The sequence below is a fragment of the Scyliorhinus canicula genome, chromosome 22, assembly GCF_902713615.1.
Source record: "Scyliorhinus canicula chromosome 22, sScyCan1.1, whole genome shotgun sequence".
NCBI lineage: Eukaryota > Metazoa > Chordata > Chondrichthyes > Carcharhiniformes > Scyliorhinidae > Scyliorhinus > Scyliorhinus canicula.
In genome coordinates this window covers 3819476-3843305 of record NC_052167.1, presented here as the reverse complement: position 1 = coordinate 3843305, position 23830 = coordinate 3819476, and the positions used below count along the sequence as shown (strand labels likewise).

Genomic DNA, 23830 nt, shown 5'->3' with positions numbered 1-23830 from the left:
CCTCCACCCACACGTGGAAACAGCTTCAACATCACCTTTCAACTTCGCAGCAGTTTCAAATGGAAGGTAGAGAGGTGATAAACATTGTTATCCAGCCCCTCTTCTCGGCATTTACACATACATCACACTTGAGCATAGACCGAGCACGTGCCAAGTTCATACATAGAGTGCTTTTCACATCAAGTGTCTCAAGATATTTAATAAGACCATTATCAGACAAAATGTGACATTGAGCCATATAAGATAGAATCATGGAATTTAGAGTGAAGAAGGAGGCCATTCAGCCCATTGACTCTGCACCGGCCTTTGGAATGAGCACCCTACTTAAGCCAACACCTCTACCCAAACCCAGTAACCCCTCCTAACCTTTTTCTTTGGACACAAAGGGCAATTTAGCATGGCCAATCCACCTAACCTACACAACTTTGGATTGTGGGAGGAAACCGGAGCACCCGGAGGAAACCCACGCAGACACGGAGAGAACGTGCAGACTCCAGGCAGACACCCGAGGTCAGAATTGAACCTGGGTCCCTGACGCTGTGAAGCAGCAGTGCTAACCATTGTGCCACCGTGCTGCCTGTGTTAGGGGAGATGACCAAACACTTGATTAAAGAGTATCTTCCAAAATGAGAGAGTGAGATAAGGACGGTGTTTAGGAAAGGGAGTGCCGGAGCTTAGGAACTTTGCATTTGAAGGCCAGGCCGCAGATGATGCAGCAGCTGAAACTGGGAACTGGGGGAGTGCTGCTATTTCGGATTGTTCTCTGCCTGGAGTAGATTACAGAGATGGAGAAGCATGGAGAGATTTGTAAACAAGGGCGAGAATTGTAAAATGAAGGTATAGCTTAACTAAGAGTCGGCGTAGCTCACATGAGCGCAGGGGTGGGGGGGTTGTGAAGGGGTGTGAGTTTCGACAAAGGTAGAAGAGTCGCAGAGTGCACAAAGAGGACCTACTTTCTGAAGTGCTAAAAATGCCCTTTGCAAGTGGTCCGTTCACAAATGTTCCTCTTGTTTCCTTGCGATTGGTTAATATACCCACATTACATGTTGGCACTCGAGATTAAGAGTTTACCGTTAAAAAGCTGTACATTGGGCATCCAGGCCTGGAACACGGTCGCGCAGTGGTTAACAGGTTTGCACTATTGCTTCACAACGAGAGGGTCCCAGGTTCAATTCCAGGCTTGGATCACTGTCTGTGCGGAGTCTGCACGTTCTCCCTGTGTCTGCGTGGGTTTCCTCCGGGTGCTCCGGTTTCCTCCCACAAGTCCCGAAAGACGTGCTGTTAGGTGAATTGGACATTCTGAATTCTCCCTCGGTGTACCCGAACAGGTGCCGGAATGTGGCGACTAGGGGCTTTTCACAGTAACTTAATTGCAGTGTTAATGTAAGCCTACTTGTGACAATAATAAAGATTATTTCTATTATTTTGTACATGCTTCACATGTGGGATGTTTCAGCACAGAACCAAGCCAAAGGGGGCCCAGCTGGGCAATGCTGGTGTTTATGCTATACACCAACCTCCCCCTAACCAACTTCATCAAACCCTATGAGGTATAATCCTTTCTCCCTCATGTCTTTATCTAGCTTCCCCTCAAACATCTTGTACTTCTACTCTAGTTGCTTCAACTCTTCTTTGTGACAACAAGATCCAAATTCTCATCACACGCTGGGTCAAGACATTTCTCTGGATGGGTTTATCAGCGAATATCTTGCATTTTAAGATTGGATAGCTTCACTCCAGCAGTAGGAAAGTTATTGGAATCTTCATTCAGAGATGTAATCGATAGATGTTTGGAAACAATGACAACAGGTTTGACCCATTCACTCTGATGTCTTGAGATCACTTGTTTGTAGGACCCACCCTAGTACCTTGCGCAATGTGACCGGAATGGATTTAATTATTGGGTTAATGCTCCCTTAAAGTAAGTTGATAGAACTCAACTTCAAGGCCTTTTACCCGTCTCTAATCGGCAACCAGTGATGAGAGCAAGAACAGAACTTATAATGGGTGACGCTGTGTTAAAAGTAGAACAAAAGCTTTATTTCTGGAATTCTTTAAACTTCTATAAACTTAATTTTGATACAAAAAGTCTTATAGCTTTGAATTTGATTTTTTTTTTAAAGTAGTATAAAATAACTTCATGTTCAGTGTAATTTACATATATTTTTAAGTAACAAACGTGGTTAACAAATACTGATTGTGCATTTTTTTGTGACATAAAAAATATAATGCGCACATTGTGTCCGAAGCTATTTATAATTGGGCAATAACAAATGAGATTATACATCAGTCATATGGGGTGAGGGTTAGAGTAGAACAGATTCATTCAGAAGGGGCAGCAAAAACGTTCGGAAAATTGACGAAAATAAAAATCTGATCATTTACAACCTTTAAGCCGTCAATTCTCAGCCAAGTCTGAGCTGTCTTCTATTGTTGGAACCATTAGCCATGTATTGTCCCACGATAGTAACCGTACTGTAATAAGAAGAGCTGTTAGGATTGCACTATCCATAGAAAAACTTTGATTTGTAATTTCTGTGAAAGATGGGTTTAAACAAAATGATCATTTCTATTGATTTGTCCCAGCGGAACGATATTGTTTACAAGGAGCGGGGAAGATCAGGGTGTGTTTTGCCCAATCGAACCTCCTCTACAGCAAGGGCCAAATGCATTTAATGCCTTTCAAGAGGATTCTTGTTACTAATAATGATGAATCACCAATAATGAGAACTGGCGGTTTCCGTTATTGCATGGCCCAAGACGAGAAATGTGCAGTTCCTCAACTTGGACATCACAAAGCAGTTGGAAATGGACCTGTAAATCAGACTGAGAGAATGGCTTGTATTTATGCAGCACTGTACACTCGCAGCCTCAACAAGGAAGCATCTGGAAGGGCTTCACACAACAGCTAGCCAAGGTGTGACCGTGGCAGCCATTTTCCTCATGTTTCCTATCCCTCACTGAGTATACCCATGAGCAGGATGGCCAGTTTGCGAAGCTATTGGTGATCGTGGTTTCCGAAAGGGAGCTAAACAAGGCATGAGGAGAACTAGGGTCATTACGTCTTCCACATCAGAAGAGGGGAAAAAAACTTTTATTTATGCAGTGACAGGGCAGCACGGTGGCACAGTGGTTAGCACTGCAGCCTCAGGGCGCCGAGGTCCCAGGTTCGATCCCGGCTCTGGGTCACTGTCCATGTGGAGTTTGCACATTCTCCCCATGTTTGCATGGGTTTCGCCCCCACAACCCAAAAGATGTGCAGGGTAGGTGGATTGGGCACGCTAAATTGCCCATTAATGGTGAAAAAATGAATTGGGTATTCTAAATTTATTAAAATAAAAATAAAAATTTATGCAGTGACTTTCACAACCAGATTGTCCCCCAAGGCTCCGATGAAACACGTATATAATGTAGTTACTGTTTTAATGTAGCAAACACAGTAGGAGCACAGCAAACTCCCACAAACAGTATTGTGCTAATGATAAAATGGTGTGTTTCTGTGCTGTTTGATGGACAAATGTTGGCCAGGGTAACGGATGACTTCCCTGCTGCTCTTCAAAAGAGTGCCGTAGAATATTTTTGTTTACCTGAGAGGGTGGATGAGGCCTTGGTTTGACATTGCATCCAAAAGGCAGCACAGCTTGCAATGCGACCTTCCAACAGTGTGGAGTGTGCCATTGCTGACACCCATCATCCAACAGACAAGCAACATTTGATAATGCATTGAAAAGACTGAACTTTAGATGTTGGAGACAGTCCTTCTGCACTGCTCTGATTGTGTGATGAGTCTGCCTGCTTACATAGGTAAGACTGGAATTGCTGCCTCACAGTGCCAGGGTCCTGGGTTTCGATTTTGGCCTTGGGTGGCGGTGTGGAGTTTGCACGTTCTCCCTGCATCTGCGTGGGTTTCCTCCTGGTGCTCTGGTTTCCACCCACAGTCCAAAGATATGTAGGTTAGGTGGATTGGCCATGATCAGTGTGCAGGGGTATGGCAATAGGGCAGGGGAATTGGCCGAGGTAGAGTGCTCTTTCGGAAGGTTGATGCTAAATCAATGGGCCAAATGGCCTCCGTCTGCACTGGAATTCTAGGGATATATAAACTGAAAGGGGAGGAGGGTGCAATGGCCTAAATGAGATCTTACAGCTTATACCTTGGCCAGAGACGAAGCATGGTGAAGCATAGGTTTGTGGGAACTCTATGCGCTCGCACTTAATTTGGAGAATTATCAATTTGTGCTGTACCATTGGGGGGGAAAAGAGTTTTCCTGTGAAATTGCGCATTTATTTTTGTTTGTTAGACATTGCACAGGGGAAAAATGTGCCCCAATGTGTAAAAAGGCTGATGGACAATCGCAGAGGGTGATCCAGGGTATGGATTCCTGAATCCTGTGGCATCCAACTTATTCAGTCTGTCCTGAAGGCGTGTGTTCTAAATAAGTATGATTCCTATTAACATGATTATTTATGTTATTATGAGGATTACAAGTGAAAAGTGACGCTTTGAAAATAAGCAGAGGTCAAGTCAAGGTCACGGGTTCAACTGATCAGAGTGATGAGAAAGCCAATTCCGGTTTAATCGTGTTGGAATGTTTTAACCTGGTCTGTGAGGTGTGTCTGTTCTTAAAAAAACAAAAGTGCTGGAAATGCACAGGTGGTGCCTCAGATTCGGACGGCTGAAGACTGGAGAGTTATTCCGGTACAGTTCAGATGGGAGAGGCACACCTGAAGCACCAACCTGTTTCCTTTTTTCCCCTCTGTGCTCATGCTGGGGGATCTGCTGTACGTCTATCGGTTTTCAGTCCTGGTGCGAGGCACGTGCAGGTTTTGCCTTTGACTCTATGGTCAACCTGTGGGGTAAGCAGCTCGAAGAAGGAAATGGCTGACAGGGGCGAGCTGTGGGGTGGCTGCCAACGTGGTCACCAGCTCAAATCACACTCTGTGAACCAACATCCTCGATGTTTACTGTTGAGCATTGATGTGCCTCTTGATGGTAATCTTGCACAAAGCTAATAATGTTGCTCCCTCTTTGAAATCGATGTTAACCTCATCTGCAAGAACCGCGAGTAAAAACTGATCTTTGCAGCTCAAAGCTGGTGCACTGCTGATTACCGATAACCAATGTTTCATTGACCGACCTTAGGGTGCAAGGTGTTTTCATGATCTTTTTACTTTCTAAGGCTTAAAGGCATAACAGAACCCTGCTATGTGTGTTCGATATTTTGGTTTCTGAATTTAGTTTAAATAACGGATTTGATCTTGGTGATGTTGGTCTAGCAGCCTTGGCACTTTTCACGTGCGTTCGGTCCCATTGTCGGGGTTACAGTTTGGGGCTGCGTAGATCTGCAGGTAGAATTGTCACGCAGAATCCCTGCTGGATTACAAGGAGGTGTACACTCTTCCCTTCCTCCTCACACCGGGCCCTTTTCTCGAAGAATGGCAACAAACTAATCAGTAGTAAAGTTTTCAAATGTTGAATTGGGTTCATTTCAAAACGTCTATAATTTTTCTAGAATGGGCTAAGATGTTAACAGGAAGAATTGTGTCACTTTACAGCGATTATAGAATCAAAGAATGATTCAGCACCAAAGGAGGCCATTTGGCCCATCATATTTGTGGCAGCTCTTTGGAAGAGAACATTTGATTAGTCCTGTTCTTGTAGCCCTGCATATTTTTCCACTTGGAGTATTTATCAAATTCCCTTCTTGAAAGTTACTATTGAACTTTCTTCCACCACCCTTTCAGGGAGCACATTCCAGGTAACAATAGTTGGTCTAAAAATTTGAACTTTAATCCAAGATATTCTCAGTTTTTACATTCCTGATGGTAGCTCTACACTGCACATCCAGGCTGCCAATGATGTGTTTCCACAGGTGAGGCTCCTCGCCAGGAGGACATCATTGCGATGCCGCCTCTAGTGGAATAACACAACAACAAAAAACCCTTTCTTTCCCTGCTTTCAGATCTAAATGATGTGTTTACTTGTCCTCTTGCTGAAGTGGTCTGCAGTGCAGACTGCTGCTGTTATGAAACTAAACAACATGTTGCTCTGAGGAAAGAAGCCCTTATCTTTGCACATACAACCCCAGCTTTCTATAAAAATAGTTGCTAGCCACACCTGGCCAACACCGATCAACAATTATTCTACGCACCTTAGCGTATTACAGAGCATACGCTACACACCTCCGTTTTTAATTGTGACCAAATTCCTTCCATCATTCTCATGCCCCACCAACTTCACCCCCTCCCCAGCTGTGTCATCTCCCCCAGTTCTGTGCTCCTCGAACTCTGGCCTCTCACGCACCCTGATTTCCAATACCGCAGCACCGGCGGCCGTGCTACCTGCTCTCTCGGCCCTTAAGCTCTGAACTTCTCTCCTTAAATTTCTCCCCCCCACCCCCACCCCACCCCCCACCCTCCCTACTTCCCTCCCTCCCTCCTTCGTGACGCTACTTTGAAGCTACGTCCAATGCAGGTACATGTCCAAACTTTGATTGATAGCAATGTGAAGTGCCCTGGGATGCTTCGTAAAGGCGCTATTTCAATGCACGTTGGCATCGATTGAAGTTTTGCTGCGCTCCAAACGATGTGTGTTTGAAAGGAAAGGACTCCATTGTTACAGGTTGGCATATCTGCAACTCTGTGCATTTTGCTCCAGGTGATGTGTTTCTAATTCTAAAACTAGGCAGTGATTGTCTCAATCGTTCTGGAATTCCGTTCACTCTGGGCACCCCCAAGTGCTGCAATCAATTGAAATGTGCTCTTTGGTCATATTAATATATATATATATATATAAAAGAAAGATTAATGTTACAATCAATGTCAACCATAATACTGACCAACAACAGTTCATATTTATAGCTCACAGTGGTACAACCCGCTGGAGACTGTTCTAGAAAGTGATATTTCGCTAAATAGGGAATACTATCTGCTCTGACTTGACAATGCCATATTGGAAATGCCTGGCTTTGAAACCACAGTGCTGCTATCGTCCAATTTTGCAAGCTACCCCTGCGCGGAACTTCGTTTGCTTAATGAGGCAAGAAACCAAATATTTAGAAGCCAGCGTTGTCACACTTGCGCCAGATTTGGGAGTGAATCATTCAACGTGTGTTGTAAGTACAGAAACCCACGGGAGCTCGGTTTGTTAGACCTCCTCTTCCCACCCCAAACCATTTGAGTGCGTTTGGGTGGAAAATGCACATGTCGACATTGACAACACAAAAGCCAAGCAACATCCCGGAGAGGTCGATCTGACAAAATACTGTCGCAGCACAGGAGCGTGCTTGTTTCAAAGAGCACTTTTTGACACAATTGAATCATCTCCGTGCAAACGGGGCACGTCCGAGCGAGATTTTCATCTTGGGCGCGAGGCCGGCAATCAGCCCTCATTATATTGAATGTCAGAGCGGCCTTTCAAAGGGTCATACGGTGTACTCCTGCTCCTGTTTTTAACTGCTCTGATGTGAGGCTGCCCTTTCCGGCAGGGCCTGACTCAGAATCTGGGCTTTGAGGGTCCACATGGGTCAAGTGTTAGGCAGTGATTGTTCACGTCTGGTTGTCACGGTTCAGGAAGGGGAGGAGAGGGAACACAGTTGGGGAGGCCTGCACATACATTCCATGCACAGGCAGACATGCATCACACTAGCTAATTAGCTTTGTAAGCAATTTAGCCAACTTGCACCAATATACTCAAGTACATTGGTGTATTGCCGATTAATAATTGTGTTCACTTACCCCACACAACAAAAGATATTAATTTCCCACTAAAGCAAAGATCTTGTAGAATGTGTTCCTACATTTTCCTTAATTCGCATCTCGGTTTGAACTCGCAGTCGATCTTCAAACAGAGTTTTGGTCTGCAATTTCCCACATAGCCTGATTATTACATAAAACTGCTGGAAGTTACATGAGTGGAATGTTTGTCCGTTCATTGTTGTTTTCTGTCAGATGGTTCCACCTTCTGTTCATCTGTCACAACAGCCGTGATCCCAAACGTGGCACATGCCAGCTTTTGCCTGCCTCACTTCGGAGAGTCGGGCACGAGTTCTGGCAAAGGAAAATAGAATAAACGCAGAATCAGCCTCTGTGTTTAATGCCCAAGTAATTTAAAATATATATATATATTTGTATATTAAGCAGCATTGGACCAAAGCCATTCAAAGCAACATTATATCTCCAGATGGTGTAAGGATTTGTTGTTCAATCATAGTTGTTCAGATGTGAGCCTATTCTTGTTATTTTGGGTGTGGATTCTTTCTGTAGATCAGCAGCGATGCATGGACCCTCCCATGAAGCTACGGCTTTGGTGCCCACAAGGCTAAAATAACACTTCCTCAAGTTGTTATGAACGTAGGGCCAGGAGTAGGCCATTCAGCCCATCGAGCCTACTCCACCATTCAATGAGCTCACAGCTGATCATGTGCCTTGCTGCCACTCTTTTGCGCTATCCCCATATCCCTTGATGTCATTGGTCTCCAGAAACCTAGTGATTTCTGTCTTGGACATGTTCAATGATTGAGCTTCCTCAGGGGTGGAGAATTGCAAAGATTCACCACCCTCTGAGTGACGAAATGCCTCCTCACTTCCAGCCTTCAATGGGCAAACCCATCATCCTGAGATTATGTCCCCTGGTTTTAGACTCACCAGGCAGGGGAAACATTGTGGCTACATCCACCCTGCCACGTCCTGAAGCGTTGTAAACACCGTGGGATTTTCACTTTGGGGGATGAGAAACAGGAGGCCAACAACCCAACCCCTGAGGGGGCAAACTGACACTAACCTGGAATTTTGACTTGGGCACTCCCTTAATAGGCATAGAGATTTGTTCCATGTCCAGTTACGGACAGCAAACGAACCAACCAAAGGCCTACCAACCTGAGAGAAGCATTTGGCTAGCAGTAGAGGGTAAGTAACTGAGAAGATGCTTCAACGTCAACATGCTGCCTCAGCAACTTATTAAAGATTTAATTAAAAACGGGGAAAGCAGCCAGGCTATCATATATATGCAGGATTCCTGCAGCAAACTCTTGCACATTTATTTTTAATTATCCAGTGCTTTCTCCATTGGCCATAGCCAATTAGAACCAACTTGCCAACCAATCAGCATCCATTTCCCCTGCAGTGTAACTTGTTGCCAGTGTTTGAAATTTGGCACTCTTGCGTTTGTCCTGATGAATGCAAGATGAAAAACTTCAGCAACGTTCAATAATGAGCGTAACATATTTGCAGCAAATATCGCCGCAGTCCCAGAGGTCTTTTGTTTCTGTCTTTTTTTATAAATTTAGAATACCCAATTATTTTTTTCCAATTAAGGGGCAATTTAGCATGGCCAATTCACCCACCCTGCCCATCGTTTTGGGTTGTTTGGAGAGACCCACGCAAACACGGGGAGAATGTGCAAACTCCACACGGACAGTGACCCCAGGTCCGGGATCGAACCTGGGACCTCAGCGCCGTGAGGCAGCAGGGCTAACCCTCTGAGCCACCGTGCCGCCCACGCCTTTTGTTTCTGAGGGCTGACTGGTGGTGGTTGAACCCGAGGGTCACCACCCCTCAGGCGAGGGGCAAGGTGTAGAAGGCGGGGATTTCATGGTTGACCTCAGCCGGTACGGGAATTGAACCCGCGCTGCTGGCATCGCCTCCACGTCACAAACCAGCCGTCCAGCCAACTGAGCTAAACCGCCCCCCCCCCCCCCCCCCCAACCACATTGGCGGTGGCTGCCCGTTGAGTCATCTTCTCAATTCGAGAAAAATGATGAAAGAGCTACTTTCAGTCTTACTGAAGCTGAGGGATATTGCCGATGTCGTGACACATTTATGTCGTAAGAATCTTTTTTGCCGTCGGGGTGGAAGCAAAAATGTTGAACAATATTACAAATTTCAGTGCCACGGTCAGTTTGTACTTGATGTTTTCTTAACAGGAAGTGGTGTTCCGTGACATCCTGGGGCTGTGAGATAGTTTCTCACCAAAGAAGCGGTTTTAATCATCGCACAGAATACCTGTGCTTCCTGCTATTTGAGTGTTTAAAATGTTTCTCACTTTTTCTCTCCGCACAATTTTCACACTTCTTGCTGCAATGTCCTATGTTCCAGAATTGAAGTTGTAAGTGTGCCAATTATTTTCCACCTACTGCTACTTTATCGAGTGTGTGTGTGTACATGTGTGCGTGTGTGTCACGGTGCGAGTGGTTTGCTGGTTTCTATCTCTGTGTGCTAAGGGTCACCAGGTGTACAACAGAATCGCTGCACAGAATGTAAAACCTGCTATCGTTGTCCTCCATCGTGCGCAGTGACTGCGATAAGTTTTAACTATCTTGTAGGCGCGATGTAAACACGAGTTTTTGTTATCCTCTCCGTTCAGCTGGCCCAGAAATGCAGCTAACATTTATGCAGTGCTTGACGTGCCATTTCGTGCCCTGATGCACTAATTAGTTTGCAAAGCCTCACCCTCCTGGTTGTTAGCCACAATGCCACTGCCAGCCCAGGTACGTGCTCAGTTGGTGCTGTTGGCTGAGGGCAGTAGTTTCACCCTTTCATGTGGGTGTTGGCATGCACAGGTCTCGGCAAGTTCAAATGTAAATTTAAGAACTGGCGTAATCCTGTTCCTTAATCAAATGTTACCGCTTTCATAGAATCGCTACAGTGCAGAAGGAGGCCACTCGGCCCATCGACTCTGCACCAACCTTTCGAAGGAGGACCCTACCCAGGTCCACTCCACTGCCATATTCCCATAACCCCGCCCATTCCCCCGATGCCACCTGCACATCTTTGGACGTTAAGGGGCCAATCCACCTAACCTTCAGATCTTTGGACTGCGGGAGGAAACCGGAGCACCCGGAGAAAACCCACGCAGACACTGGGAGAAAATGCCAACTCCACACAGACAGTCACCCAAATCTGGAACTGAAGATAGGTCAATGGCATTGTGAGGCAGCAGTGCTAACCACTGTGACTCCGTACCGATCCTTCACTCTTCAACAAGTAGGTTAAAAATGTTCGAGCAAGTTTGAAAAATGTTTCATGGCAACTTTCATAGAATTTACAGTGCAGAAGGAGGCCATTCGGCCCATCGAGTCTGCACTCGCTCTTGGAAAGAGCACCCTACCCAAGCCCACACCCCCACCCTATACCCATAACCAGTAATCCCACCCAACACTGAGGGCAATTTCGGACACCAAGGGCAATTTACCATGGCCAATCCACCTAACCTGCACATCTTTGGACTGTGGGAGGAAACCGGAGCACCCGGAGGAAACCCACGCACACACGGGGAGGATGTGCAGACTCCACACAGACAGTGACCCAAGGCGGGAATCGAAACTGGGACCCTGGAACTGTGAAGCAATTATGCTAACCACTACAGTTAGGGGCAGCACGGTAGCATAGTGGGTAGCACTGTTGCTTCACAGCTCCAGAGTCCCGGGTTAGATTTCTGGCTTGGGTCACTGCCCGTGTGGAGTCTGCACCTTCTCCTCGTGTCTGCGTGGGTTTCCTCCCACAGTCCAAAGGTGTGCAGGTTAGGAGGATTGGCCATGCTAAATTAGTGTCCAAAAAGGTTAGGTGAGGTTACTGGGTTACGGGGATAGGTTGGGAGCGTGGGCTAAAATGGAATACTCATTCCAAGGGCCCATGCAGACACGATGGGCCGAATGGCCTCCTTCTCCTGCACTGTAAATTCTATGATTCTTGATTCTATGTTCTCTCTTTCCTCCTCCCTGTCTCACTCTTCCTTTCCCTGCCTCTCTCTGCCTCATTTTCTAATTTACAGCCACCTGACATCTCATCTGAGAGGCAGAACCCTCAATAGTGGGGCTGGTTTAGCACACGGGGCTAAATCGCTGGCTTTGAAAGCAGACCAAGGCAGGCCAGCAGCACGGTTCGATTCCCGTACCAGCCTCCTCGAACAGGCGCCGGAATGTGGCGACTAGGGGCTTTTCACAGTAACTTCATTGAAGCCTACTCGTGACAATAAGCGATTTTCATTTCATTTCATTTAGTGTAGCACTCCCTCAGTAAGGTAAAGTCGCCATAGTCTCAGATAAGGCCTTTAAGGGGGAGACCTTACTGGTGGTGATTTAACCCGAGGATCACCACACCTCAGGCGAGGGGCGAAATTGAGAAGGTGCCCTTCATGAACAACCTCAGCCGGTGAGGGAATTGAACCCGCGCTGCTGGCCTCGCTCTGCATCACGAACCAGCCGTCCAGCCGAGTGAGCTAAACTGGTCCCCGGCATTGGCTCCTTCTGGGACTGTCGGAGTAGATTTATGTGCTAGTGTTTCCTGGAGTGGGACTTGAACCCTCCCCACAGCCCACCCCCAGAATCAGTGGTCAGAGTGCCCTCCACCTGAGCCATAGAATTCCGAGGCTGCCCAAGTGGGACAGTTACAGGAAAGTCCATTGGTAGCTGCCCGAGACACACACGACAGTTTCTGTAACATGTTAGAGGGAAGAACGTAAACTAACCGAGTGTTGGAAAGAATCGTGGCGTAGTTTCTGGAGAAAGTGGAGTGTTGGGTTCAGAGAGGAGATGGCGATCGGACTCTGACAGAAGCCGGCTGATGGCCGGTGCTCGTGGTTTCACGTCCGGACTTGGAATTTCCTCGAATACCGGATTCTCCACACCTATAGCCTCGCTGTAAACCAGGAAAAACAAAGGTCACTGAGTCTCTCCCTCACTTGTTTTGAATCTGAGCTTATTTTAATCTCCCAATTAGTGCGAGGCAGATTTGATCATTTCAGGGCCATGTTCCCAATTTCCTGCATCATTTATCTCTCGTTTCAAAGGACATTGTTACTGGCTAATTTTCTTTTATTTTGCTGGGCATCCAGTGTTGTCGGTAAACTCTAAACCCAAAGAGCACGACAGCTAACACCGAGCTCAAATTCCTACTCGCCTTGCGATTGAGGAGCAAATTGGTCAACTGTGTTGATCTAACTTCCAGGCTATTTAAAACCAGACGCACCAATGGTGGAGAAGCAAAGAGCAGTGACGATAATGGAAGCAGCAAGTTGTGGACTGGTCCTGGGGGCACTCTGCATTAACCAGAGGGTGTAGAGCTATCCTGCAGAAAGAACTCCATCACTCTTAGAACAGTAGAACAGTACAGCACAGAACAGGCCCTTCGGCCCTCGATGTTGTGCCGAGCAATGATCACCCTACTCAAACCCACGTATCCACCCTATACCCGTAACCCAACAACCCCCCCTTAACCTTACTTTTAAGGACACTACGGGCAATTTATCATGGCCAATCCACTTAACCCGCACATCTTTGGACTGTGGGAGGAAACCGGAGCACCCGGAGGAAACCCACGCACACAGGGGGAGGACGTGCAGACTCCACACAGACAGTGACCCAGCCGGGAATCGAACCTGGGACCCTGGAGCTGTGAAGCATTTATGCTAACCACCATGCTACCGCGCTGCCCCTAAAAGTTAGGAGAGTAGTCTAGGGTGATCCTCTTCCCCTAACCCACCCCAGTGCAGATCCACTCCACAAACAAAACAGTTGCTGAGGCCGTGTGGTAACTGGAGAGAAATAAAGTTAAAAGTAAGATTCATCTCTTGAACCTTCCCCAACCTCCACTGTAAGTACCTCCTGGCGGACAAGCTGCCTTGCACTGACTTAAGTTCTGGGACCTTGACCATATCCTGTGCAACAGGGCAAAAAAGCACAGGAGATTGTTCCCTAAAGTTCCGCAGAAAGAAACTGAGGATAAAAGAACATACCTATCCATTCGGACAAGCTCATGGGCTCCTGCAATGAGAGAAAAAGTGAGGTAAGACTGTGAAGAAATCGAAACGTGTGCTGTAGGGCCGGCACAAAAAGTTTAAAGTTTTATAACTTGGCATGAGTTACATTGAGTGTAGAGACCAGAACCAGGCCATTTAGCCCAGCTGGTCTGTGTCGATATTGATGTTCCACTTGAGGCTTCTTCCTTCAGCCTACCATCAAAGACTTCTATTCATTGCTGTCTTACGCGTATCTGACTTCCCCTTTTCTGTGCTATTCCATTACAGGTTAAACGTCTGTTTCCGCCCGTAATTTTTTGCCGATTATTGCTGACAGCAGCTTGCCCTGTACACTCTGGCTGTGTCATCAGACAGTGAGGAGGAGGAGGAGCAGGAAAGTTTTGTAGGCTGTCAGATTACAATCGTCAGCTGCTGAAACCTCTGCTATTTCTATTGTGCTGGTGGGGACATTACCTATTAAATTACGCTGACTAGGTTCAGCTTTCTCCCACAGTCGAACCACAAATGTGAGCGTTCTTAATTAGGCTGACGTTGATTGCAGTGCAGCCTTAAGAAGCTGCTGTGCAAGCAATACAGCTTCAAGCCTGTCTCTTGTGATTATTCAGGGGGATATCAGACACTTATGAACAAGAACATCCTTCACTCCGCCAACACCAGCAGAGTCAGATTAGCCACTCATTCCTGATCTAACTTGCTGCTAAATGTGGCATCTTGCTGTGTATAAAATGGACGCCCCGTTTACCAAAGTTACAGAGACAGAATTCCCTGCGTTGTTTGTTATGTGTAAAGTGCGAGATCTGAAACACAAGTGTCCAGACTCCGAATGTATAATGGGACCGCTTTTTTTTTTTAAGAACATAGAACATACAGTGCAGAAGGAGGCCATTCGGCCCATCTGCACCGACCCACTTAAGTCCTCACTTCACCCCTATCCCCGTAACCCAATAACCCCTCCTAATCTTTTTCGTCACTAAGGGCAATTTAGCATGGCCAATCCATCATAGGGGCTGGTTTAGCTCACTCAGCTAAATCGCTGGCTTTTAAAAGCAGACCAAGCAGGCCAGCAGCACGGTTCGATTCCCGTACCAGCCTCCCCGGACAGGCGCCGGAATGTGGCGACTAGGGGCTTTTCACAGTAACTTCATTGAAGCCTACTCGTGACAATAAGCGATCTTCATTTTTTTCATTGTTTCATCTAACCTGCACATCTTTGGACTGTGGGAGGAAACCGGAGCACCCGGAGGAAACCCACGCAGACACGGGGAGAACGTGCAGACTCCTCACAGACAGTGACCCAGCGGGGAATTGAACCTGGGACCCTGGCACTGTGAAGCCACAGTGCTAATCACTTGTGCTATCGTGCTGCCCCTCCTAGATCTCGACACACTGACACCATGGAAATAGCCCAGGAAGTTTGAACTTCCGATCGGCAGTACCCCTGCTCCCTAAGACCCTCCAAAAAAGTCTCCAACTCTTGAGTTAGAGTCGCAAACTTCAGCTGGTTCCCATTTATCTGGATAGTTACCCAGGGAATGTTGGACTGTTTAAAAAAAACCTACTCTAACTCCTGATTTACCCCACCCCTCCCAACTTGATCTGACTAGCCCCCTCCCCTACGTTCTGACTACCCCCCCCCACCCTGACTACCCCCGACCCTCTGCACCGCCACCGACCTGCGATGATTCAACCCCACCACCTGACGCCCCCAACTACCCGATTCCCCCCAAACCTGACCACCACTCCAACCCATTCTACCCCCTTACCCACTTAACCTTCCACACCCTTCACCCTTCACCCTTACCCACTCTACCCACTTACCCACCTTACGCCCTTAACCTTCCACAATCTACCCCCTTACCCACTAACGTTACACACCCTTTGCCCTACCGACTCTATCCCCTTACCCACCTTGCGCCCTTAACCTTCCACTCTAGCCCCTTGCCCACTCTAGCCCCTTGCCCACCCTAGCCCCTTGCCCACCCTAGCCCCTTGCCCACTCTAGCCCCTTGCCCACTCTAGCCCCTTGCCCACTCTAGCCCCTTGCCCACTCTAGCCCCTTGCCCACTCTAGCCCCTTGCCCACTCTAGCCCCTTGCCCACTTACCTTTTCAAGGAAACTTTAAATGTCCCGAGATTTCCTCATGACCCTGGATCATTGGGAGGAAACGAGCCACGCTCCCTATTAACAGTACTAACTGCCGTAAAGAGTTTAAATGTCTCAAACACTTAACAGGAATATGGCGGTTGGGGCTGTAAAAAGGGGCGGTGGCTCGTCATCCCTCGATGATCCAGCACTACGAAGAAGCAGCGAGCCAGTTCAGTTAGGCTCTGCATTTCTGGAGAAGCCGGGAATTGGGGGTTCTCGCGGGCAGTGTGATGCACTCGTGTGTTGAAGAAAATCAGAGTGGCAACCCAACAGTGCTCGCCACTCCCTGGAAGATTTTGGTTCGAGGTGAGGGTTCGATATGAATGCACATCTCTTGGTTTGATTAAATTTGGAGACGTCCATTACTGTAAACAGGAGAGCCCTTCGAGTTTGATGTCACTCAACCTCATTTTCAGAAGTAACTGGTGTTAAAGTCGATTTTCCTGTCACTCAGGCACCAGAAATAGAAGCAGATAACCTGTTGCTGCACAGTGGCACCAATGCAGAAAAATGGTCACTAGTTTCTGCTCAGCTTCAGGGGAGGCAATGGCATAGTGGTATTATCACTGTACTCGTAATCCATTGAACCAGGGTTAATGCTCTGGTGACTTGGGTTCGAATCCTACGAGAGCAGTGTGATTTGCATAAAGCAATTCTGTACAGTTATACACAACCTCCGACCAGCAGGTGGCAGTGTAAGTCTACCATGCAGCTCTGTGCCTCGAGGTAGTTGGGAGTAAGTGGTGTCGGTGGATAGACTTATTTTGCAGTCGCTCTATGATAGTTAATGTCAGTAGTTTGTTATTTATTCCAGTTATCTTTACCACGCAGTTGGTTCGTCATAAATTATTTAAGGAAGATGTTCTGTTGTGCATCATTCATATCGGCCAGCCTACAGAACATTATGGTGGAATTTGAATTCAATAAGAATCTGGAATTAAAAGTCTAATGGTGACCATGAAACTATCATCGGTTGTTGTGAAAACCCATCTGGTTTATTCGGGAAGGAAATGTGTTACCCTTACCTGGACCGGCCTACATGTGGCTCCAGATCCTCAGTAATGTGGTTGACACTTAACTGCCCTCTTAAATGGCTGAGTAAGCCCCTCAGTTCAAAGGCAATTAGAGTTGGGCAGGAAATGCTGGTCCAGCCAGCGATGCCCACTTCGCATGAACTAAGTAAAAAAAAAAGCTTCACAGGGAAATAAAGCAGAAATACACAAAGATGTGCTTGAGAGGACGGCAAACATTGAAGGGGGGTGCCGTGAGCGTGAGAACAATTGCAGGGGGTGTCCTGGGAGACAGTGAACAAACTGCAATGATTCCCTAGGAATACATCAGTATTTGCAGGGTGTTGCTGTAAGTCAGTGGACATCCTGTACATCAGTAACCACTGGGTAGCAACTGTGTGAAGTATTCACCTTGCCCTAAGTATCAACATCAGTCCAGAGTGGTGCACTTTTCTAAAAGGTTTCCATTTACTTCTATTCTCAGTATTAACCCTGTGATTTGCAGAGCTGCTGAACCCACGCGGTGGTCGTTCACTCACTTCTCCTGGTGGCTGCACCTTCCCTCTGTTTGTAAATCAGCAGCATAATCAAAGGCAGGGACAAGATGCCGATCACACATCCCATAGTGGCCAGAGCAGCAGCTGTGACTGGGGAGATAATCCAAAAAGGAAGGGTTAATCAATGTGGGTTACACCATAGTCACACGTACAGCCATTGACGTGAGGAGTAAAAACATCTGAAGCATGATCAATAGATACCACAGCACTGAGGGGGACCATTCAGCCCATCGTGTCTGTAGTAGAGCTATCCAGTTAGCCCAGTTTTGGGGGCTTGACAGGGTAGATGCTGAGAGAAGGTTTCCCCTCGTGGGGATATCTGAAACAGTTTAAAAATAAGGGGTCTCCCAATTAAGATTGAGATGAGGAGAAGTTTCTTCTTAAGTGTCATCAGCCTGTGGAGTTCTCTTCCAGAGAGAGAAGGGAAGGCTGGGTAACTGAATATATATATTCAAGGCTGGGTTAGACAGATACTTGATCCATTAGATATGCAGCATTAATGATGTGGAATAGATAATTGTGGTTTAAAGGTACCGCATTGAGTAATATCTTGTTTCATTGAGGCGACCTGTCATTAATTTTTGTTTACAGTGTCGACTTTTTTTAGTTTTGTTGAGTCATTCTGAAGAGTTCCAACATGGGGCGCATAGTGGCACAGTGGTTAACAATAATAATAATAATGATTGCTTATTGTCACAAGTCGGCTTCAATGAAGTTACTGTGAAAAGCCCCCAGTCGCCACATTCCGGGGAGGCTGGTACGGGAATTGAACCCGCGCGGCTGGCATTGTTCTGCATTACAAGCCAGCTGTTTACCCCACTGTGCTAAACCAGCCCCTGTTAGCACTGCTGCCTCACAGCGCCAGGGATCCAGTTTCAATTTCAGCCTCGGGTGACTGTGTGGAGTTTGCACCTTCTCCCCGTGTGGGTTTCCTCCGGGTGCTCCGGTTTCCTCCCACGGTCCTAAAATGTGCGGGTTAGGTGGATTGGCCGTGTTAAATTGCCCCTTAGTATACAGGGATATGCAGGTTTTGGGGATAGGGTGAGCTGTGGGCCTAGGTAGGGTGCTCTTTCAGATGGGCTGAAGGGCCTCCTTCTACACTGGAGGGATTCTATGGGAGTATAATACTGAGACCCAAAACGCAATACAGAGTAAATATTTTAGAACCTACCAACTTCTCATGTGCTTCAGAAAAAAATATTCATTTGTGATGAATAGAGGAAATTTTTATATTTATTATATTTTATAGATTATATGTAATATATATCTGTTTCAGTAATATTAAAAGCTTGGGTCAAGATATATATCTGTTGTTGTAATCTTTTTAAATCCTCGTTTAACATACAGGCAGACCGTGTGTCTGTAATGGTGTAATTAAGATGCTGTAAAAGTGAGGGCATAATTCATTTCAATCATGTACGTGTAGCCCCAGGGTCCCGGGTTCAGTTTCAGCCTCGGGTGACTGTCTGTGTGGAGTTTGCACTTTCTCCCCATGTCTGCGTGGGTTTCTTCCGGGTGCTCCGGTTTCCTCCTGCAGTCCAAAGATGGTGGATTGGCCACGAAAAATTGCTCCCTAGTGTGCAAAAGGTTAGGTGGGCTTATTGGATTACGGGGATCGGGTGGAGTCGTGGGTTTAAGTGGGGTACTCTTTCCACGGGCCGGTGCAGACTCGATGGGCCGAACGGCCTCCTTCTGCACTGTAAATTCTCTGATTCTATGATATGATTCCAATTGTTTAACTGTTAATTGAAAAGCTATTTGCTGTGATAATGTTTTGGCTTAGAATAACATTTGGCTTAATATAAAAGATAGCGATTGGTCAGTGGTATCACCCTGGAGTGAAGTATCCTTTCCCAACAGTTTTACAAATTTAAAAAAAGGTGTCTGGGGTTCTTGTCCGATGTTCTAACAAACGGGGTCTGATCCCGGATCTTAACAAGTTCCAAAGTAAGGTCTGAAAATGCACACATATAGAAATCTTCCTCGTAATTGTGACATCTTGTTGAGAATACTTAAACCAGCGAATATGTCCTAATGTGCGCAATGAAGCAGAGGTTTCCCACTTGATGTGACGCTGTTGTAATCTCGGCCCCGTGCGCTGGGGTCAGGAGATCAGCTGACAGTCCCTCGGCTGCCAACAGGTCACTTTGTCAGATGACGGAGTTTGTGTCTGTGCTAAAGATGATGGCAGCTTTTGGGCGCTCCTGGTGTATACCTGCAGCGAAATTGTGGCTCACTGTTCTCCTCAGAACTGAGAAGGTTAAGATGAAATTGAATAGTGGTCTTTAAAATCGTTCAGCTGCAGTCAATAAAGAGAAACTGCTTTCACTGTCTGAAGGGTCCATAACCAGAGGGAACGGATTTCAAAAGCCAGTGTGACAGGTTGACACGCTTCCTTATGCAGCAAGTGGTTAGAATTTGGAATACGTTACCAGATTAGAGGTTAGGCACAGTTCAATATTACCTTTCAAAGAGATTTGGATGGAAACTTGAAGGAGAAAGAAATCCCAGGAATATAGTGGGGGGGAGAGGGGGGGGGGGGGGGGATGAGGGGATTTGAACTAACTAGATTGCTCTTGAAAAGAGCTGGCACAGACTGGATGGAACCAGCCCAGCACGGTCTTAGTGGACAGTTTGATGGAGTTGATGGAGAAGTAGAGCTGGTTGTCGTCAATGTCTGTGTAGCTGCTTGCCCGATGTCCGCAGCTGGTATTACTCGGGGGAAGCACAGGTGTGAGGGAAGAGGAGGGATCAATCGAGGATCCTGGAGTGCAACAGTGCAGGGACAGGAAGAGGAGCCGCTGCAGGAGATGCTCGGATGGGGACAAGCGGAACAAACTCAGTAAATGCAATTCCCAGAGGAAGAGTGAGGTGGCCAACCCCATTCAAAGGCTACAGAGAGGTTCAGAAGGAATAGGTAGTCACAAAATAAATTAGGAGAGTAAATATCTTACCTTCTGTGTCTGATTCTGGGCTTGGATCGCGAAAAGTACACTTTTGATTGGAGGTGTGAGTTCCATTTCCTGGGTTTTTTTTTAAAAAAAGAACATTGCAGCAGTTCAGCGTCCGAAATAGGCATTGGTCTCTTCAGATACACACGAGGTAATTCCAAACAAGGTAGGCCATTTAACACATCCAGCTTCTGTCTTCTAACCTTCTACCTGACTGACTCTCAAATAATTCCAGATATTTTGCCTCCACTCCCCTTATTGGCAAAACATCCAGCTTGATGATGCTTTGTGCAAAAAACTTACTTCCCAATAACTATGTTTTCCCCTTTTGCCAGTTCAAAAGAAGCAAAGAACGGGCATTTGTATGGCGCTTTTCATGACCCCAATCTCCCAAACACAATTTATTTTTCAAGAGTTGTCACTAACACTTTGAAGTCAAATTTTGCACAGCCAGATCCCAAAACAGCAATGTAGTAAATAACTAGGTAATCGATTCCAGTGTTGCTGGTTGAGGGATAAATGTGGGCTAAGAAATAGGTGTAATAGGAGTAACATTTATACCGGTGTACTCTTCACACCTGTGTACTCTTCTTGTCTTGCGATTGAGTAACTTAAAAGAGCTTTCTGTTTGCTTCGGTCTCCCTTGTACCTTCATGAAACCCTGAAGGCTGAAGTGTCTTGAGTGCCTTTAACCTTTTGCTGCAACTCTGAGCACTAACAGGGGATCAGCCTGCAGGTTTCCACTTCGTCAGGGTGGAAAGAATGCCGCAGAAACAGGGATTGTTCATTGGGAGCGGAGAGAGCTAGGCGGTCATGGAGGAGATGGTTGGGACTCTGATCAAACATGGTCTTTCTCTTTCAGGGCAGGGGAGAAGAGGATTCTTCCTCTCCACCAACATAGAAGCTAGTTTGATCTGTCGTGACCCCTATACCAATGTCTAATATTCCAGGTGCACTGTTGGCGGAGCTCAGTGATTGTGTCAGAAGTAGGAAGTCTCGCCCTGAATCGTGCTGACAGCTATATTGTGCTACGTCCACCTTCAGGTGCTGAATTGTATTGAGGTATGAAAGGCGATAACTCTCGAGCCGCATCTGGCTCTGTTGATGTATAAATGGGACATTTACAGCAGGGTAGCTGAGATACCATTAGCCATATTTAGCTTAACACCTTCATTCATTGACAGATTTTTGATTCAGTTCAGGGGAACACCTGGCCGTGTGGTGTGCCACTTTACAAAGTAAGAAGTCTTACAACACCAGGTTAAAGTCCAACAGGTTTGTTTCAAACACGAGCTTTCGGAGCACGGCTCCTTCTTCAGGTGAATGGAAAGGCTTGTTCCAGAAATGTTTATATAGACACAGTCAGAGATGCCCCGGAATGCGAGCACCTGCAGGCAATCAAATCATCAAAGATGCAGAGAGAGAGGTAACTCCAGGTTAAAGAGGTGTGAATTGTCCCAAGCCAGTTCAGTCGGTAGGCCTCTGCAAGTCCAGGCTTGTTGGTGGGGGCCGAATGTAATGCGACATGAATCCCAGATCCCGGTTGAGTCCGCATTCATGCGTGCGGAACTTAGCTATAAGTTCCTTAGCTATAAGGGACACTTATAGCTAAGTTCCGCACGCATGAATGCGGACTCAACCGGGATCTGGGATTCATGTCGCATTACATTCGGCCCCCACCAACAAGCCTGGACTTGCAGAGGCCTACCGACTGAACTGGCTTGGGACACTTATAGCTAAGTTCCGCACGCATGAATGCGGACTCAACCGGGATCTGGGATTCATGTCGCATTACATTCGGCCCCCACCAACAAGCCTGGACTTGCAGAGGCCTACCGACTGAACTGGCTTGGGACACTTATAGCTAAGTTCCGCACGCATGAATGCGGACTCAACCGGGATCTGGGATTCATGTCGCATTACATTCGGCCCCCACCAACAAGCCTGGACTTGCAGAGGCCTACCGACTGAACTGGCTTGGGACAATTCACACCTCTTTAACCTGGAGTTACCTCTCTCTCTGCATCTTTGATGATTTGATTGCCTGCAGGTGCTCGCATTCCGGGGCATCTCTGACTGTGTCTATATAAACATTTCTGGAACAAGCCTTTCCATTCACCTGAAGAAGGAGCCGTGCTCCGAAAGCTCGTGTTTGAAACAAACCTGTTGGACTTTAACCTGGTGTTGTAAGACTTCTTACTGTGCTCACCCCAGTCCAACGCCGGCATCTCCACATCACTTTACAAAGTGACAAGGGAGGTTACCCAGTCCAACCATAGTAGTTGCTGTTGACCCACCTACCCCTTTAACTAACCACTCGGTCACCTGCCTTCATAAATCTCCTCGAGTAGCTTGGTGTCAAATGTTGTTTGTTAATGTTACAGTGAAGCACTTTGGGACATTTCACCAGGGTTAACGGGCTACATTAGGGGGAAATAGTAGCCTAGAGATAATATCACTGGACTAGTAATTCAGAGTCCCCAGGCTAATGCACTGGGGAACATGGGTTTCAATCCCACCACGGAAGCTGGTGGAATTTAAATTCAATTAAAGAATCTGGACTAAAAGGTCCAGCTCCGCCACGGTGACCATGAATTTATCATCGATTGCCGCAAAATCCTATCTGGTTCACCAATGTCCTTTTAAGGAAGGAACTCTGCCTTCTTACCTGGTCTGGTCTAGCTGGAGGAGGCAGGGTGGCACAGCGGTTAGCACTGCTGCCTCACATCGCCAGGGACCCGGGTTCAATTCCAGCCTCGAGTGATTGACTGTGTCGAGTTTGCACTTTCTCCCCGTGTCTGCGTGGGTCTCCTCCGGGTGCTCCGGTTTCCTCCCACAGTCCAAAGATGTAGGTGGATTGGACATGTTAAGTTGCCCCTTAGTGTCCAAAATGTTAGGAAGGGTTACTGGGATAGGGCGGAGGAGTGGTCCTAGGTGTAGAGTGCTCTTTCGGAGGGTTGGTGCAAACTCGATGGGCCAAATGGTCTCCTTCTGAACTGCAGTGATCCTATGGTTACATGTGACCCACAGAAATGTGGTTGACTCCTAACTGCCCCTAGCATGCCACTGACTTGAGGGAAATTAGGGGTGGGCAACAAATGCTGGCCTTGCCAACAACGCTCACATTTCGTGAGAAAATAAATTGGGGCAGCACGGTGGCACAGTGGTTAGCATTACTGCCTACGGCGCTGAGGACCCGGGTTCGAATCCCGGCCCTGGGTCACTGTCCGTGTGGAGTTTGCACATTCTCCCCGTGTCTGCGTGGGTTTCACCCCCACAACCCAAAGATGTGCAGGGTAGGTAGATTGGCCAGACTAAATTGCCCCTTAATTGGAAAAAATAATTGGGTACCCTAAATTTAACAAAAAAAAAAAAAAATTAAATTTTTTTTCTATTCTTGCACAGAGTGAGCGT

The 23830-nt window shown here is 46.9% G+C and overlaps 2 protein-coding genes across 2 annotated transcripts in view; one reads left to right on the top strand and one right to left on the bottom strand.

The window, feature by feature from the left end:
• The window catches only part of cdh23 (cadherin-related 23), a 285383-nt gene that overhangs the window by 159894 nt on the left and 101659 nt on the right, over nucleotides 1-23830 (top strand). The window lies entirely within an intron of this gene.
• The window catches only part of vsir (V-set immunoregulatory receptor), a 35720-nt gene continuing 18792 nt past the window's right edge, over nucleotides 6903-23830 (bottom strand). The window contains exons 3-7 of the mRNA XM_038782959.1: nucleotides 20420-20488; nucleotides 17448-17555; nucleotides 13730-13757; nucleotides 12464-12633; nucleotides 6903-8046 (exon numbers count right to left, since the gene is read on the bottom strand). Coding sequence (XP_038638887.1) covers nucleotides 8021-8046; nucleotides 12464-12633; nucleotides 13730-13757; nucleotides 17448-17555; nucleotides 20420-20488 — 401 coding nt within the window. The 3' untranslated portion in view covers nucleotides 6903-8020. The remainder of the gene's footprint in view (nucleotides 8047-12463; nucleotides 12634-13729; nucleotides 13758-17447; nucleotides 17556-20419; nucleotides 20489-23830) is intronic.